Below are 17597 nucleotides of genomic sequence, written 5' to 3'. Positions count from 1 at the left end.
AGATATGCATTTTATATAAAGATATGATATTTGATTCATAATTCTAGTGAAGCATAACGAATATGTACAACATGCCTCCAAATAGGGTGATTAGTCTACCCTATGTTCTCTTCATTGAGAAAAATAATAAGACTCTTACAAACTGCATGATGAGTCACATAAGCGTCACAATCAACTTAAACATAATTAACGTATTTGTAGATGTACTGAAATTGTATCAGTAAGAATGTCATGTTCACACCATTACCAAGTAATGCATGTATTGGAGCGCCCATGAGCCTGAACGTAAACATAGTTTGGCTCAAGTTCAATAACCCTGATACAAAGTCAATGTCACTATACAAAATGTCACATAAGAGTTTAGGCCTGAATAAGCATGTCGATTCGCATTCGCTAATAATATGCACAATTGTGTGCAGAATCTGAAGATCGCAGTGTTCACAAACAAGTAACCCCGTCTATTGATTAACGCGGCACCATATCTTGGCAATCCCACGCATAATATTTCTATAATCTGCCCTATTGCACAGTTTGTTAACACGAGATGTAGTAATGGTTGGCTGTAATTTCCTTCAAGTAGGCGAGGTACTGGAAATTATTTGTTAAAAGGAGTAATAAAACACATTTTGGTGTCAAATTTCTAGATAAACAACAACAACAGCACGATTCGCCTTTTGCGTAGTGCAGAATTTCAACATCAGTCAATGTGCAAAGTGGTATGTTTTTAAATGTTTAGCAAAAGAGTATATGGAAATATTATTAGTTCTTATTAGTATTAAGAGGCAGAAAATGAGGACATTGGTTTTCTGATAAACATAATATATTTCTGGTCAAAATAAGTTTAGCCTAACTATAAACACTTGAGAAAAAAGGCTTTAGAAACCAGAACATTAAGGAGCAGCAAAACTGTGCGAAACATTTTTTCTATGAATTCTGTTGCTTGTTTCGTACGACATTCTATACAACTTGGTGTGATGAGATAATGTAATATGATTGCATAGATTTATTAATATAACGTATCAATCTGAAATTGGCATAACATAACTGCCAACATAAGCAGTCTGACTCTCGTCATTAATAGTAGTATATAATTGAAACAAATACACAAACACCAACACAATGAAACGACTTCACTCTTTGTTTTGTAATTTATATGACTGTAAATGTTTAACTTCCTTCCCACAATGAAAATATTTAATATTTTTTATCGGAGTTTAATAAAGATAAAAAATAAACACGTTTTAAACATTTAATTAGTTAATCGTAATAATAATTCAAAAGAGAGATTAACATACTCAACATACCACCGTTTAAAACGGTGTAAAGATGCATGAATAACACGTGAAAGTCATGATTCCCGAACAGCACCGTTCAAAAGAGCAGGAAAATTACAACGGTGCAAAAGAACGGTGCAACGATACGGTACAATGCATGAGACAAGAATGTCGAAGTAGCAATAGCATTTATGCTACATATTCTACGAATGAATCGAAATATTCACGCCACGCATTCCTATTAGTGGAATGATTGACGTTTCTTGCGCTGTTGACTGTTTTTAAAAGCATCTTTGTCATATGCTTTTTTTTTAAATCGGTTGTTCAAAATATATCTGGTTCAAACAATTTTTTGATTGCTTTCCAAGTACGCTTAGTGTTATCGTGCTGTCCAGAGGTCTCTTTTCGTTTTGGATTAAGATCCTTTTTTGTATTGATAATATGTCTGTGTACACACTCTTGCATTTGAACTGTTAGTAAAATATGGAGGATTATGTTTGTTTCTTCTGTGTGTATTGTATCGAAAATCCTTTTAACTTGCTCAGGGTTGGCTTGTCTGTTTTCTATAATAAGAACCTCTTTATTACATCTTTCAATTAACTCATGCAGTTTTGAGTGACCTGTAGAACCGAGATAGTCACTCATTTCAGATTGGTTTCTTGCAAAAGTCAACAAAACGTATCCAAACTTATCAATATTTTCGTCGAATACTTCAAGGTAAGTACTTACTGTTCGAACGATTTCCCCAGAAAATCTTGACGGTTGCACAACCAGAATGATTGCGTTAAACCCAGGATTAGTCATTGCAATACGTTCCGTCAGTTCCTCGTGTACAAACGTGTCGTCGTTGCTCGAATCGAATAAACCTGGAGTGTCTACGAGTTCTATGTTGTAACCGAATCTATGGTCGACCTGCAAGATAATACTCTTGTGAATACAACTACTGTTTCTTGTCATGCAAATTATGTCACAGGTTACAACATTGAGTTGCCTAAACATTGCACTCTGTTAAGTGTTGAAGTTTTAACTAAATGTTATAGTTATTTCAGTTATTGCTTTCAGTTACGGAAAAAGTATTTTACAATAATTCAAGTTAACAAGCATTGGTACCAAAAACAACCGCTTCGATCTCAAACATGATTTTCTTTCAAGAAAATGTTTCGCAAGTTTTAAAATGCAATGGTTAAACCCGCAGGGGCACCCTGTTCAGAAGTAAGCGAGCGCTAGAAACTCCAAATGCTTAAACGGAGAAGTCGAAAGGTATGGTATAAATCTGAGTGAATGCTTTACAATGCTATGTGGGTAAGACTCAAGACGGCTTGGATATATTTACCTCAGTTAGGCTGCTTAACGATTCTGTGTCAACATAGATACAGGATAAACATCTAAGACTTGTGGAGAAAATACTATACCACAGTTTGCAACGGATATTCACTTTCACTTTGATCAAATGATCCGCTGTTCATAGTTTATACTAATAACCTTCATTCTTGCATTCACCGCGGTACAGGCAACCGACAAAACGATGAAACTAGATGTGGCTATGTATTTCGTTCTAGAGTGCGACCTACAACATTAGCCGGAGAATTCAAGGCTAAAGGTTTCCTGCCTGCCTGCCTGCCTGCCTGCCTGCCTGCCTGTCTGTCTGTCTGTCTGTCTGTCTGTCTATAAGATAGTTTTGTTATTAACAAAGGTTATAAATCGCTGTTTTGGTGATAATGCTCTTCTATATTGATATCTAAAACCAATTGGGTTTCCTAAACAAAGCAATGTGATGTATAGCACAAATTGCTTCGATAAAAGCATTTCTCTTTTTAAAAGTTCAGTCAAAAGGGTAATAAATCCTGGTGATGAAATGGCGAAATGTATAGAGTGTCAACATCTGCTTAGATATTCAAATTCAGAAAATATATTTTGCTTTTATAATTAGTTTTAATTCTTTATAAATTTGGAACTTCTGCACATTACCTCTCTCTGACATCGTTTTGTGACGGAAAGATGACCTCTGCCTGGCTTTAATAGCTTTCTTCTAAGCAAACTATTTGCGGTTTCACTTTTACCATGTCCAGTGTGACCGACAAGAAGAATCCTTAATTCTAAAAATTGAACAACAACAAAGTAACCACCACAATTACCAGCACCACCCCTACTACAACCACCACTGCCACTACAATAGCTACTTTTTCTTGTTATAACAAATCACCACTTCAATCACAACCAAAACTACACCATCACTTCCACTATTACTTTTACTATAACTACGAATACTAATACTACTAATACTAATTCTACTAATACTACTAAAATGAATACTAATACGAGGTATGTTCGGAAAGCTCATGAACTGTACCCATAACTTTGTGTTTTTTTTCAATGTAGAGCTTTGAAACTTCGGTCAAGTTGAGACACATATATATTCATTTTGATAATAAGTGGACATTCGCCTTAGTCAATACATTCTAAAAATATTGTATCCATAGCAACATAATATTTGTTGTTGTGGAGCAAGCCTTATATATTCCTATAATGTTCACATTAAACTCATTTTGTAACGTTAAAAAACGCGGGAAACGTCATCTTGACGTCAAACCACAACATGACGTCATTAGTAAAATACGCATGATGTAATTTGAGCACTAATACTTTTACTACTACTTCTCCTACCCACGAGAAGAAAATTGATACTAAGAAAAATGATTATAGTAATTTGATGTTCAGAGAAGCAAATATATAAATGGAAGATGTAAATCTGATTTCATAATACAAGGGTGCAGGGGATGTAACAACAAATAGGATACCTACTTAAAGTGCACTGACTTGATCTCCCCTGCATTATGGAAAAAGGTAAACTTATGATATTTACTCTTATAACAGCCTTGCTAAAATTACTTGTGTACAGTTGCTAATAAAGAAATCTTATCACCATTCCACTCAGTTTCTTCAAAACAATCTGAAAAGTCACATATTCATGTCGAATATAAACAGGTCATGAGTTTACAAATTATACTGTCAGATGTTACACTCTGCTTCCGGCATAATGAATAAGATCCACAAATAAACAAGGAAGTTTATATTAATTAGAGTTTCATAATACGTATGTCACTTCATGTAATAACAAATATGTCAGGTTTGTGTAAAGTGTACCAAAGGCTATAGTTAAAAAAAAGATAAAAAATGTACGGTGACCCATAATTGAACCGTTTGTAAGAATCGTTTCAGATGGTTCAAAGTGAATGACCTTTTGAAAGATATGCGCGATAGAAAAAGTAGTAGTAGTAGTAGTAGCAGTAGTAGCAGTAGCAGCAGTAGCAGCAGTAGCAGCAGTAGCAGCAGTAGCAGCAGCAGCAGCAGCAGCAGCAGTAGCAGCAGTAGCAGCAGTAGCAGCAGTAGAAGCAGTAGTAGCAGTAGCAGCAGTAGTAGCAGTAGTAGCAGTAGTAGCAGCAGTAGCAGTAGTAGTAGTAGTAGTAGTAGTAGTGTAGTAGTAGTAGTAGTAGTAGTAGTAGTAGTAGTAGTGGTAGTAGTAGTAGTAGTAGTAGTAGTAGTAGTGTAGTAGTAGTAGTAGTAGTAGTAGTAGTAGTAGTACTGGTAGTAGTAGTAGTAGTAGCAGTAGTAGTAGCAGTAGCAGTAGCAGCAGCAGCAGCAGCAGCAGCAGCAGAAGCAGCAGCAGCAGCAGCAGCAGCAGCGGCAGTAGCAGTAGTAGTAGTTGTAGTATTTATTTCTTTTGTATTGAAGTCGAAACAAATCGGTGCAGTATTACCAATGACCAAACATCTTTTCGGTGTACCCTTAGATATGAATAACCTTAAAGCTTTTCTTGTGTGTATCGCCCTAACCCGTGCTATGGTGATTAAATTTGAACCAAAGTGAGGAGAATTAAATATAAATTAAGGTAGTTTACTCATGTAGTCGCCAATAATAGTATTGCCAAAAAACAGAATTGGGCATTGTCTCCCTTTGCATATTCCCTTAATGCGTTTAAATATATTGGAATTCATTTGAAGACGTCATTCATTAAGTCGCCAATACAAAAACTATAGTATACATTTTACATATACCTATTGATATTACGTTACAATTATGCAATTGAGCATTTAGCATATCTCAAAATCCCTAGTCATGACATGGTTATAAAGATGTGTTTATTGTTAAGACATGATCTCTTTAAAGATGATCTTCACTAAGGTAATGAATATTATGATTATTGTTGATATAACTGTTCTAGCAAAGGAAATGTTATCCCTTAAATAGCATCTCATTAAATGTCTTTTCCAAAAAATATTTTTAAAATTCAAAGTTTTGTATTATCTTAAAAACGTGATTTTCAGAAAAGCCTCTGATTTTAAACCACACTTAGATCTGAAACTCTAAACAATCAATTCACACTGTTTGCAATAGCAACCAGTTTGTATCTTACAATATAAAATAACCTACATAATATCCTAATGGCCTTCTATTCACATACCAGTAATAGATACAGTACGATTTTCTCTTCAAATGTGTCCTCTTACAGATGTAAGAAGCCATTTCGCTAGGACGAACAACAATTTTGTTCGAGGCGAAACAGAAGATAACGGTTTCTTACGACTGACACTTTTTAAGAAAAAACGAGTAACTGTATCTGACTTACACGACGATAAGTGTATTGCATATTTAAGTGAGCAAATAAATGCATAATAAATAAATAGAGATTTATAAATAGAAAAATAGAAATATCTTTTTTCTGAAAGATAAACATTTGATTATTATCATGACTGGCCTTTCTAAATACAATGTATCGGCAGTAGGATTACTCGAAATTCTCGTGCACGGTCCGATTACAACCGTAAGAAGACACTTTCATAAGCTCTGCTGCGGGTATAGTCGTATAACTTTTCATGAATATAGCTTTGTTATACTTTTTGAGTTATCCCAAGATCTAGTCAAAAACAAGTATTTTCAATATTTTCGTCGACGTTGGTCCTAAAAAAAATCAAAATGACTTGCATAACTTCCATGTTATTGACCTAGTCAAGACAAACCACTCATGCACAGCCTCAATCTGTGTAAACACACTTAACATAAGTTTAATTTCGGCGCCATATAGCCCTCAACCGAAAACAATAAATACATTTTTGGCCAATATATATCATGTCCGATACTGCTTCATATAGAAGACGGTAAATGTTTTGTCATAACTATATTATTTCATGATTTATCTTAATGAATGTGACATAAATGTTACATGTACCATTTTTTCAAAACTGATCCTGTTGAGTGAGATATAAGATTTCGATCACAGCACATCAACAACATAAATTCGAGTATTTAACCAGGTTTTCAACGTAAACCAGGTTGTAAAACCGAGGATGTCGTTTGACGGGAGGATTCCCATGAAGACGAGCTGGCGTTAAACATTGGTTACCTCCCATAAACTAAAGTTTGCATTAAAGGGACCAGACACCAGATGATTCCATTGCAAGACAAAGGAAATTGTCAAAAACTTACATAAAATTGATTTCGCTGTGTACAACGCATTGAATCTTACTTATTGGTGTACCTTTTCACATACGTCACAATCATGTATGTTTAGCAGTTTGTGCGTATTTTTCCAAATCAAAATTTACTCAGTTTGTATTCTAAGCGAATCCCAGTAAATTTATAAATAGGTTCGGTATATGCATCCGTACTTATCACGTGACTTTCACGTGCTAAATATACCGACTATAAACTGGGAAACCATTATATGCTATTCTTAAACGGGAAAACTCAGCTCAGACAGCGACACACATTTCTTTTTATCATGTAAAGAGATGTTTTATACTAGTTCGTATGCATAATTATAGTCTTGTTTTGAGGAAATACTATATTTGCCGACTTTGGGACCATCTGGTGTCTAGTCACTTCAATGGATAGAGATGTAACTTGGTGTAGGTAGCTTATGTAAAGAGCTATTTTGAGAATGCATCTAAGGGGGTCAAGGTCATCGTTACCAAAATAGAAAAAAATGGTTTCCGCCCAATAACTTTACTTTAGCCCTGTTTGATGGATAGTGGTGAAACTTGATTTGTATGTACATTGTGTGAAGGCATAGCTTCGGATTGCTTGGGTCAATTTCATGGTAACTAAAAGAAGAAAAAAATCCCACAAATAACTAAAGTTAGGATTGATAGTGACTTAACTTGGTGAGGAGGGCAGCTTATTTCACCTTCACAGTCATAGTTACTAAAATAGGAAAACTGGTTTCCGCCTTTAAATTATTTATTTTTTGCTGCTTTTAGAAAGACGGGGGTTGAGGTCAAGGTCGTAAAATTCACTGTCAAAGTACTTGAAGGAAATAAATGAATTTTGAATTTAATTATTTATAATTGTTCCCCTTCCAATTTTTTTTATTCTTGGACACTTTGTTTCACAGCCATGTCGTCAATTTCATTTTTTGATATTGAACATTCCAAAACTAGTTCTTTGTAATTCTGTCAAAGCTGACAAAGCTGACCATTGTTCTGTTGTTGTTTTTTCAACCAAATTTGTCTGAAGAATAACTCAGAAACTACTAGAATGATGATCACATTGCAATGTGATCTCCCATTTGACTTGATTCATTTCAAAACTGAAACTACAGGCATATTCTAATTAAAATAAATTGTTTCGCTGTTTTGTTATCTGCCCTTGTTAATTCATATTTATTTTGCTCATATCTGATAACTAAAGTCTTACTGAATAACATATCATTAATGCCACCATGCTACGGTTAAAAGGGAACATTAGTATTAGAATGTGGCGCTTCGTTATCAATATTTCTAGTTATTATTATCATAGTTCAATACATTAGTAATATCATTTTAACCCTTGTAATATCTTATTAAGAATATTGAGCAATGTTGTTTATCCACAAACAAAAACAAACGAGAATGCGGTTTAAAAAAGGGTACTCATATGTGTTTGTTAATGTTGTTATATAAAACAATGAAATGAACTGAGTTAAATAAACTTGTTCGACTTGTTGCATTGTCGATATTATTGTGCAATGACATGTAAACTGCTGATAAAGGCATTAAATAAAATAGATTTGCTTGATATGTTATCTTGTGTAAATGTTTGCCAAACAGCATTGGTAAAGATATCAGGTAGTTCATACATTTCAAAGATAATTTTAAGTATTTAAAATTCAGTTTTAGAAACAAGCCCCGATAGGATTTATGTTATTAAGGGGAATGGAATACCACTTGTAATTTTTTGCCGGAGAGTTGTGTTTAAAAATTGTTTGCAATCTACGAGTGTTTACGAAACGTGTCTAATGACATTCATTACATTATTTGTGTTGATACATATTGAAAATACGAACTAACTTCTTCAAGATTGATATTTGCACAATACATATTTGCTCTTTATAATTGAAAACATCGAATCTTAAAACTTACGATATTTTTGCAGTGGGGCCCTTTACAAGTAATACATTTGCATGCAATCTTAACCTGCGATTTTTTGCGATGGGCATTCTTTTCTTAGCATTATTTTTTTTTGAGTTTTCTGTGATAGATTTCACTGCTTAATTTCAGCTCGATCTTGTCAGCAATCCATTGAATCCTTATTCTCGTTGAAAACGCTCTAAAGTCATTTTTGAGCAGGCAAAGATAACGTTCAAAGATAACATTTAAAGGGTGAGGCTCAGTATTTTATGAAAAACTACAGAAACAAGTACAGTTGTCGAAAGATTAAACATAATTCCCGTTTAATGGCACAGTGTCAACGCAAAAAACATATAACGCAAAAACAAACAATTATGTATTAATATAAATCCACAACCTCCGAATGCAGACAATTTTGCTAGTAGCCCACTCACAACCTAATTATCGTCGTTTCGAAAAAAAAATCATTATTTCTCATTTTATGCAATCATTATCATGTATGTATCTGGTATATAAGAATGTAGAAATAGTCTTTGTAAGATTTCTTCGGAAATGCTTTCTTAATTGATAATTTAATGGGTTAGGGACATTATCAACTTAATGCACTTTTTGTTTGTAAATGAGTTCGTATTTAACGTAACGTCGAATTATTATATTTAGCTATAGCTTTGTGATGCATACAAATCAAACACTTTAAATATACATGTACAAAACTCACTTTTGTACACACCTGTCGGCAATAGTTATTGAAATGTAACATTTTGGTATACATCATCAAAGCAAAATAACGACTGCAAAATAGTAATATATAATATACGTCAGATAAACGAAATGCGATTATGTTGATGTGGCGTACTTTCACTTTTTGATAATCCAATAATCCAATTGCGTTTGATTGTTATGTTTTATAACAGGTTTAATGCAAGAATGTGAATACTTGGATACCTTAAAAATGATATACTGACGTCTTTCAAACTTTCAATATTCGACAGTTTAAACTCATGTTTTATTTGATTTTATATTTATCAATATCTATATTCCATACATATATAACAGTATTATTTTTTTATTTTGATTTATATCTTTATTTTTTTGCATACATATATTGTGTCCTGTTTCTTCTAGGTATCTCGCTCTTCTTGAATGACGTTAATTGGAAATGTCAGAGACGTTCCGTAGACTAGTTAAAGTAGTCTCGGCCATTCATTCATTGGGGTTTTTTAACGTAAAAGTCATGTAGTACAATTCGGGCAACATCGGGTAATATTTTTACACGTTTACAGTCACGCGCTGAAACAAATCGTGCCAAACATCGGCCTAATTCGGTCTGCACTAGATGTTGCTATGGCTATTCATGGATTTCTACATCGCTGCATTTGGACACTCGATGATGTCAAACTCACAGTTGATTACGATTCAACAACTTGAGCCATTACAGTAAATTATTAGTGAAACTACGCGTAAAAGAAATTTTCTGTCGAAAAATATAATGTACGTAGATGTAGCCGATTTCGTACGATTATATGATTCAAAAGCATTTGTGTTTTAATATATTTTTGGAATATTAATTATTTTTTGTTAACTAAATGTCTAGACAGCTTTTACATTTTTTACATGATTTGGGAAACATGTTTATGTAAAAAAAAATATGAACATATTTTATGTGTTTTAGCAAGCGACTTATTTCTAAAGTACCATCATACATGTACATACAGGGGTGTGGATTTTTCAAAATGAAAGATTTTAAAGTGAACCTGTAAGGGAAAGCTGTGTCTAGTTTGGGGCTCGAACCAAGTCTGTCTAATCCCCTGACTGTCTGGAATCAACAGTTCTCAACAACTATATAGTTATGCATTACACCCTTTGCTAGAAATGGATAAGTGCAAACTGTATAATATCTGTGCATTATTACTTTTCTGCTGGTAGACACTCAGAAGTCAATTGTAATTGTCATTATATATTTTACAGCGATTGTGAAGAAAGCTATGATAGCTTATACTAAGTCACTCTCGTTCGCACGATGTTGCGCAAAATAGTGGTCTTGTGTTGTGGGGGAAACTGGAGTACCCGGAAATAACCCTCTTGTCCGGCTTGGTGACCACTAACCAAACTTACATGCGCCCAGGCCGGGAATCAAACCCGGGTCGCCTTGGTCAGAAGCGAGTGCGCTAACCACTGCGCCAACCGGACAACCAAAGCACTTAACATTATTGATGGGTAAGGTACCTTGGGGAGCATTAAACCCAAATTAGCATTGACTCACTCAGCATTGATTAGTTATCATCTGAGCACACTATACATCAACAAACGCATGGGAGAAGACCAAACTTCAAATGTTCCATAGCGAAGAATTATTGTGAAATAACCTTATGCCAAAATACCAGGGACAAAGTAAAACAGATGGTCAGACATTATGATATTGACATCAAACTGCCAACATTTGTTCTTTACATCTTATTATATAATAGTCGTGAAATTTCAATTGGATATATTTGGAGGGGTGTTTCCGCTTGCTTTGTTTTCTTTATTCTTCACATATTTCTGTTTTAATTACACTCATTATGTTTAATTACAGTATCTTGAGTTAATATCTTAAGTCAAATGCATTTATTTATAAGTAACAGTCCACCAATGAATTAAACTTAGCTTTTAATAACCTCGTTTTACTATAATTAGGTTAATTTTAAGCCTATGATTACCTATAGAAATGCATGGTTACATGACATGATGTATTTTCACGTGAAAACTAGACGGTTACCTATCAATAGTTATTTTAAATTGTAAAGTAGACGTTATAGAATTCTTTAAAAATGATTTCACCAGCTGGCCTTAAATTTAATTATTTTTTAGGAATTAAATTAAACTGCTATACATTTTTAAATATCGGAATTATGCATGTACGTGAAGTTAGCGGCCTAGCGGCCTAGCGGCGTGAAGTTAGCGGCCTAGCGGCGTGAAGTTAGCGGCCTGGCGGCCTAGCGGCCTAGCGGCGTGAAGTTGGCGGCCTAGCAGCCTAGCGGCCTGGCGGCCTAATTATTTTTTTCTATTTCCAAGCAATTGTTAATGCGTTTTTTTAAAACAATGATAAATCAAGGTTTTTTATTCATATAGTTACATAGCGGCCTTAAATTGTTATATATTCAGAATATTTTTCTTTACCTTTTATTCTAAAACAATTTTAAATTAACTGTTTTATGCACAAATTATCACTCTGAAGCGTTTTTCAAACTTTTTTCAAAAAAGTCGATCAAGCACTTCAGCGACCTAGCGGCATAGAAGCCTGAAATTAGCGGCCTAGCGGCCTAGCGGCCTAAATTGAATCCTATTTCAAAGCATGTATACATTCATTTTCTTCTAAACCAATAACATTTTAACTGTTTTTATGCACAAATTAACACATTGAAGCGATTATCAACAGTTTTTTTCCAAAAACGTCGATAAAGCAGTCAGCTATTTCAAAGCATTAAACATGCCTGTTCTTCTTAATCAATGATATATTAACTGTTTATATGCACAAATTATCACTCTGAAGCGTTTTTCAACTTTTTTTCAAAAAAGTCGATCGAGCACTTCAGCGGCCTAGCGGCCTAGCGGCCTAGCGGCGTGAAGTTAGCGGCCTGGCGGCCTAGCGGCCTAAAATGGTTTCCTATTTCAAAGCATGTTTACATGCATTTTCTTCTTAAACAATGACATATTAACTGTTTGAATGCACAAATTAACACTTTGAAGCTATTAGCGATAATCAACATATTTTTTTTTCTTTCAAAAAAGTCGATTGAGCAGTCAACTATTTCAAAGCATTAAACATGGCTGATCTTCTAAAACAATGATGTATTTGCTGTTTTTATGCACAAATTATCACTCTAAAGCGTTTTTTATTATTATTTTTTAAAAGTTCATCGAGCACTTCAGCGGCCTAGCGGCCTAGCGGCGTGAAGTTAGCGGCCTGGCGGCCTAGCGGCCTAGCGGCCTAAAATTGTTTCCTATTTCAAACCATGTATACATGCATTTTCTTCTAAAACAATGATATATTAACTGTTTTTATGCACAAATTAACACTTTGAAGCTATAAGCGATTATCAACAGGTTTTTTTTTCAAAAGTGTCGATTGAGCAGTCAACTATTTCAAAGCATTAAACATGGCTGATCTTCTAAAACAATGATGTATTTGCTGTTTTTATGCACAAATTATCACTCTAAAGCGTTTTTTTTTTCTTCTTTTTTTTCAAAAAAATTTGATCGAGCACTTCAGCGGCCTAGCGGCCTAGCGGCGTGAAGTTAGCGGCCTGGCGGCCTAGCGGCCTAAAATGCTCTCCTATTACAAAGCATGTATACATGCATTTTCTTCTAAAAAATGATATGTTAACTGTTTTTATGCACAGACTATCACTCTGAGGCGATTATCAACATATTTTTGAGAAGGATAGGCATGTTCACATGCTTTGAAAAGCTGATTGATTGTTCGACTTTTTGAAAAAAAGGTTGATAATCGCCTCAGAGTGATAGTGTTTGCTTAAAACAGATAATATATCATTGTTTTAGAAAACAATGCATGTATACATGCTTTGAAATAGGATGCCATTTTAGGCTGCTAGGCCGCTAGGCCGCCAGGCCGCTAACTTCACGCCGCTAGGCCGCTAGGCCGCTGAAGTGCTCGATCGACTTTTTTGGAAAAGAATTGAAAAACGCTTCAGAGTGATAATTTGTGCATAAAAACAGTAAATACATCATTGTTTTAGAAGAACAGGCATGTTTAATGCTTTGAAATAGCTGACTGCTTTATCGACACTTTTGAAAAAAAAACTGTTGATAATCGCTAATAGCTTCAAAGTGTTAATTTGTGCATAAAACAGTTAATATGTCATTGTTTTAGAAGAAAATGCATGTAAACATGCTTTGAAATAGGAAACCATTTTAGGCCGCTAGGCCGCTAGGCCGCTAGGCCGCCAGGCCGCTAACTTCACGCCGCTAGGCCGCTAGGCCGCTAGGCCGCTGAATTGCTCGATCGACTTTTTTGGAAAAGAATTGAAAAACGCTTCAGAGTGATAATTTGTGCATAAAAACAGTAAATACATCATTGTTTTAGAAGAACAGGCATGTTTAATGCTTTGAAATAGCTGACTGCTTTATCGACACTTTTGAAAAAAAACTGTTGATAATCGCTAATAGCTTCAAAGTGTTAATTTGTGCATAAAACAGTTAATATATCATTGTTTTAAAAGAAAATGCATGTATACATGGTTTGAAATAGGAAACCATTTTAGGCCGCAAGGCCGCTAGGCCGCTAGGCCGCCAGGCCGCTAACTTCACGCCGCTAGGCCGCTAGGCCGCTGAATTGCTCGATCGACTTTTTTGGAAAAGAATTGAAAAACGCTTCAGAGTGATAATTTGTGCATAAAACAGTTAATTTTAAATTGTTTTAGAATAAAAGGTAAAGAAAAATATTCTGAATAGATAACAATTTAAGGCCGCTATGTAACTATATGAATAAAAAACCTTGATTTATCATTGTTTTAAAAAAACGCATTTACAATTGCTTGGACAAAGAAAAAATAATTAGGCCGCCAGGCCGCTAGGCCGCTAGGCCGCCTACTTCACGCCGCTAGGCCGCCAGGCCGCTAACTTCACGCCGCTAGGCCGCTAGGCCGCTAGGCCGCTAACTTCACGCCGCTAGGCCGCTGGGCCGCTAGGCCTCTAACTTCACGTACATCCTTATACAAAGCTTTGTTCACTGCGTTAGTCGCCTGCAAAATTAAATGGAAATAACCTCATTCAGCAATCTTTAGAACCAATCTTGACAGGTTTATTATTGTTAATACCATTTACATAGATCTTCATCATTATTTCCAAAGCCGCAACTTTTATTTAAGGATTTAGATTCATTTCGGAGAAGTTACGCTTCTTGGATAAATTGCCAGTTTTACCCATTTAAGATCACATTAATGCATGTTTATTTTTGCATTTTTTCTGAAAAATAATCTACAAGTAAACATATTTGTATTTTTTTTTATTTAACCGACCGGGATTGGATTCACTTAGCGGAGCAACCTTAGCGACCTCATTTATGTCAATGTTTTTATACTTCTTAGCATATGAAATAGTTCGCTGCCCTTTTTTCTAAAATATTGACAACTATATGTAAGCAGGAATGATATTCATAATGCAATCACCCTCGCCCTTGTAGCAAGGACCAGAATTCTTTCCCGTCGACTGTTTTAACAGAACGATTTGATTAAAAGTTAACCCGTTGTATTAAAAATTGAAATTATTTGAAAGCGGCAGTTGAGCGGGCATGACTTGCAACTTTTGAGTGCAAACAATACTCAAACATGGATAAAACATACCTGGTTTAGTAAAATAACTCGTAGTTTTAATGTTTTTTTATTGTGCAATCGTGTTGACGGTAACAATGTATTTATTTTAAGCTGACATGTTTCCCATGAAATCGCCACACGGCTGACGATCATTCGAAACGACCATTCGGCTATTGACTAATTAAGTAGCCAACGCTCGTCTTTTCCAGCTGATCATTAATAACCGAAACATTGGCTTTGTTACACGTTTGCTAAATTTTACTGGTAACATGTGTATTAAGTTTCATGTTAATATTTTGAACGATTCTGAGTTATAGCCCCTGATTATGTTTTCGCACGCCGACGATGGCACCAGTGTTATGAAAATAGATCTTAACGCGAGGTGCTTATTAACCTGTTCCTACCTTTAGGCGGAAGCAGACAATGCTTGTACACACATCATTTAAGATTTCAAATCTTGAATCCTTGGTCAGCAATTCTTCAAAGAATAAGGCAAAGCTGATGTCCTGAAATAACAATTCACAACTGTTGCATGTTTCAAATACGGAACAAACAAGGTTTTAGTTTCAAATAAAAAAAATCCAATCAGCATTTGGCAAAGAGTGCAAGAAATGTGTCAAAATTGATCTCTGCTCACACGGCATTTATTTATCTTAAATTAAAAAATAACACTACACTGATGTTGAAGTTGATTGTATGGGTAATTACCTATTATTACGTTTCAATGTTTGAATAGTATAGTTGAATACTCAAAATTTTCTAAAAAACAAACAAGTCAAATGTTCTCAAACATTAAGATTACCTTAGGACATTTGACCATGGTTTAGTGATACATTTGTGCATAATAAGAATACATGAAACTACATTACCCCTTCTTTGCAGCCAAAAGTCATTAACTTATAATGAACCGATACCCACCTCTTTGGGACCAATATAGTCATTGATTCATATTCTGTTTTTGGAGCAAATCATTATTATTCAACTAATAATAATCAATTATTGACAGGTATGTACCCTAAAGCCTCTTTCTGATCTCCAATGTGCGTCTGTCCGTGTAACGTATGTTTATTTGTTTTTCTATATACGAATGTATGCACATATTATTCATCATTCCGATACTAGAGCTTCGTGCAGAAATACAGGCAGATTGCTTTGGGCAAATCAGAGGTACGGAAAATTAAGTGAATGGATGGGTGATTGATAATTAGCTAAAATAAATAATGTCTTTCTTTAACGTTAAGGAGCGGAAATGTTTGCTTGACTATATAGAACAGGAACTGAGCCGCCTACAGTACACATTTGGGTGTAAATGCGTTTTGTACCGTGAAGACCAGTAAACCGTGCGTAGATTGGACACCGGCCGGGGAGATGGTGCCCTGTTAAAAAAAGGTATGTGTGTGAGACGAAAAAACGAAAGACTGAAGCCATTTTCCCGGAAAAAGGAACCTTACCCTCGGAGCTCAGTAGTATCGTGCCGTGCATGTTTCATGACTACCATGTCGACCAGCTCGACTTTTAAGACACAACGGATGTAACCAAAATTATAAACTGGTAAATACGATCAGCAACGTCACGTGTACCGCTCAAACAAATTGTGCCATCGTTGAGAGAAAATTTGTTTAATAGAGCTGAAATATCTTGTATGACCCAGCCAGATACTCGGGCGCCTGGTGAAACCATCCCAGATCGAAGGCCATTGCAGCGTGTTTTCTACCGGAACGTTGATGGTCAATGGAAAAGTAAATTCCATTTCCAAAGCAAAAAAAGCTAAGAAATTACGCCAGACTCCTTCAACGCCTAAGGTTATCAGTGATATTATCCGCGTCTTTCAAAGTGAAAGGCTCTTTGGTTTTAGATAAAGTGATTTGATATTAAAACGGACATAACGAACCTGAATTTCCGGCGACCATGTTTACTTTTCATTTTACTTGTTTTCATGCCGGGTCGGTGTTAATGACAAGTATTTAACTTTTAAAACAAATTAACGATACTTGTTTACCCATACTGATAGAATTACCCGTAAGATCAAAACTGTACGTACATACAAATTCAAACATAAACACCAACAAGGTAATGATGTCATTACAATTTAAGAAAATGGTTTTCATTCTTAATTTTGCGTACTGGATACGAAAGTGTCTGCGAGTGTCAGGTGTTCTGCCGGTAAATCATCCCTCGATTTTTTTTTGTATTTTCCATGGGCCAGAAATACAGGGGGTCAAATAGAGAGTTTTGGTCGACGTGTTCACTTTCTCTTAAAATCAGTTCGTTGTTTGAGTTGGATTTCGCCAGTTCAACATCTTGCGCTAGAGGTGTGACGAAATTTATCGACTGTTCCCCAGCCCCTCCGCCTATCTGCCCGTCTTCCCAAATTTATCGACGCTTGTAATTGGGACAAAGCTCTCCTTCCGCTATATTTAAAAAGTGTCTTATCAATTGTTCTACCTCTTCTGTCGTGACAACTCGGAAAATACTACATCCTAATAAAAAAGTCCGCTACTCTTATTCATCCTGATCGTCGTTGCTCATGTCTGATCCCCTGTCCATCTAACCGTTTCTGATGATGCCATCGAACCTAGGAGAGCACATCTTAAGAACTCAACGTAATGCATTGTTGATTCCAC

The 17597-nt window shown here is 35.3% G+C and overlaps 1 protein-coding gene across 1 annotated transcript in view; it reads right to left on the bottom strand.

Annotated features, from left to right (window-relative positions):
* Positions 1-534: 534 nt before the first annotated feature.
* The window catches only part of LOC128241039 (aromatic-L-amino-acid decarboxylase-like), a 24225-nt gene continuing 7162 nt past the window's right edge, over positions 535-17597 (bottom strand). The window contains exons 7-9 of the mRNA XM_052958024.1: positions 15378-15479; positions 2004-2186; positions 535-588 (exon numbers count right to left, since the gene is read on the bottom strand). Of these exons, the coding sequence (XP_052813984.1) occupies positions 535-588; positions 2004-2186; positions 15378-15479 (339 nt within the window). The remainder of the gene's footprint in view (positions 589-2003; positions 2187-15377; positions 15480-17597) is intronic.

The sequence above is a fragment of the Mya arenaria genome, chromosome 7, assembly GCF_026914265.1.
Source record: "Mya arenaria isolate MELC-2E11 chromosome 7, ASM2691426v1".
Classification (NCBI taxonomy): Eukaryota; Metazoa; Mollusca; class Bivalvia; order Myida; family Myidae; genus Mya; species Mya arenaria.
The sequence above is the reverse complement of the archived record's forward strand: the minus strand, read 5'-3'. Positions and strand labels throughout refer to the sequence as shown.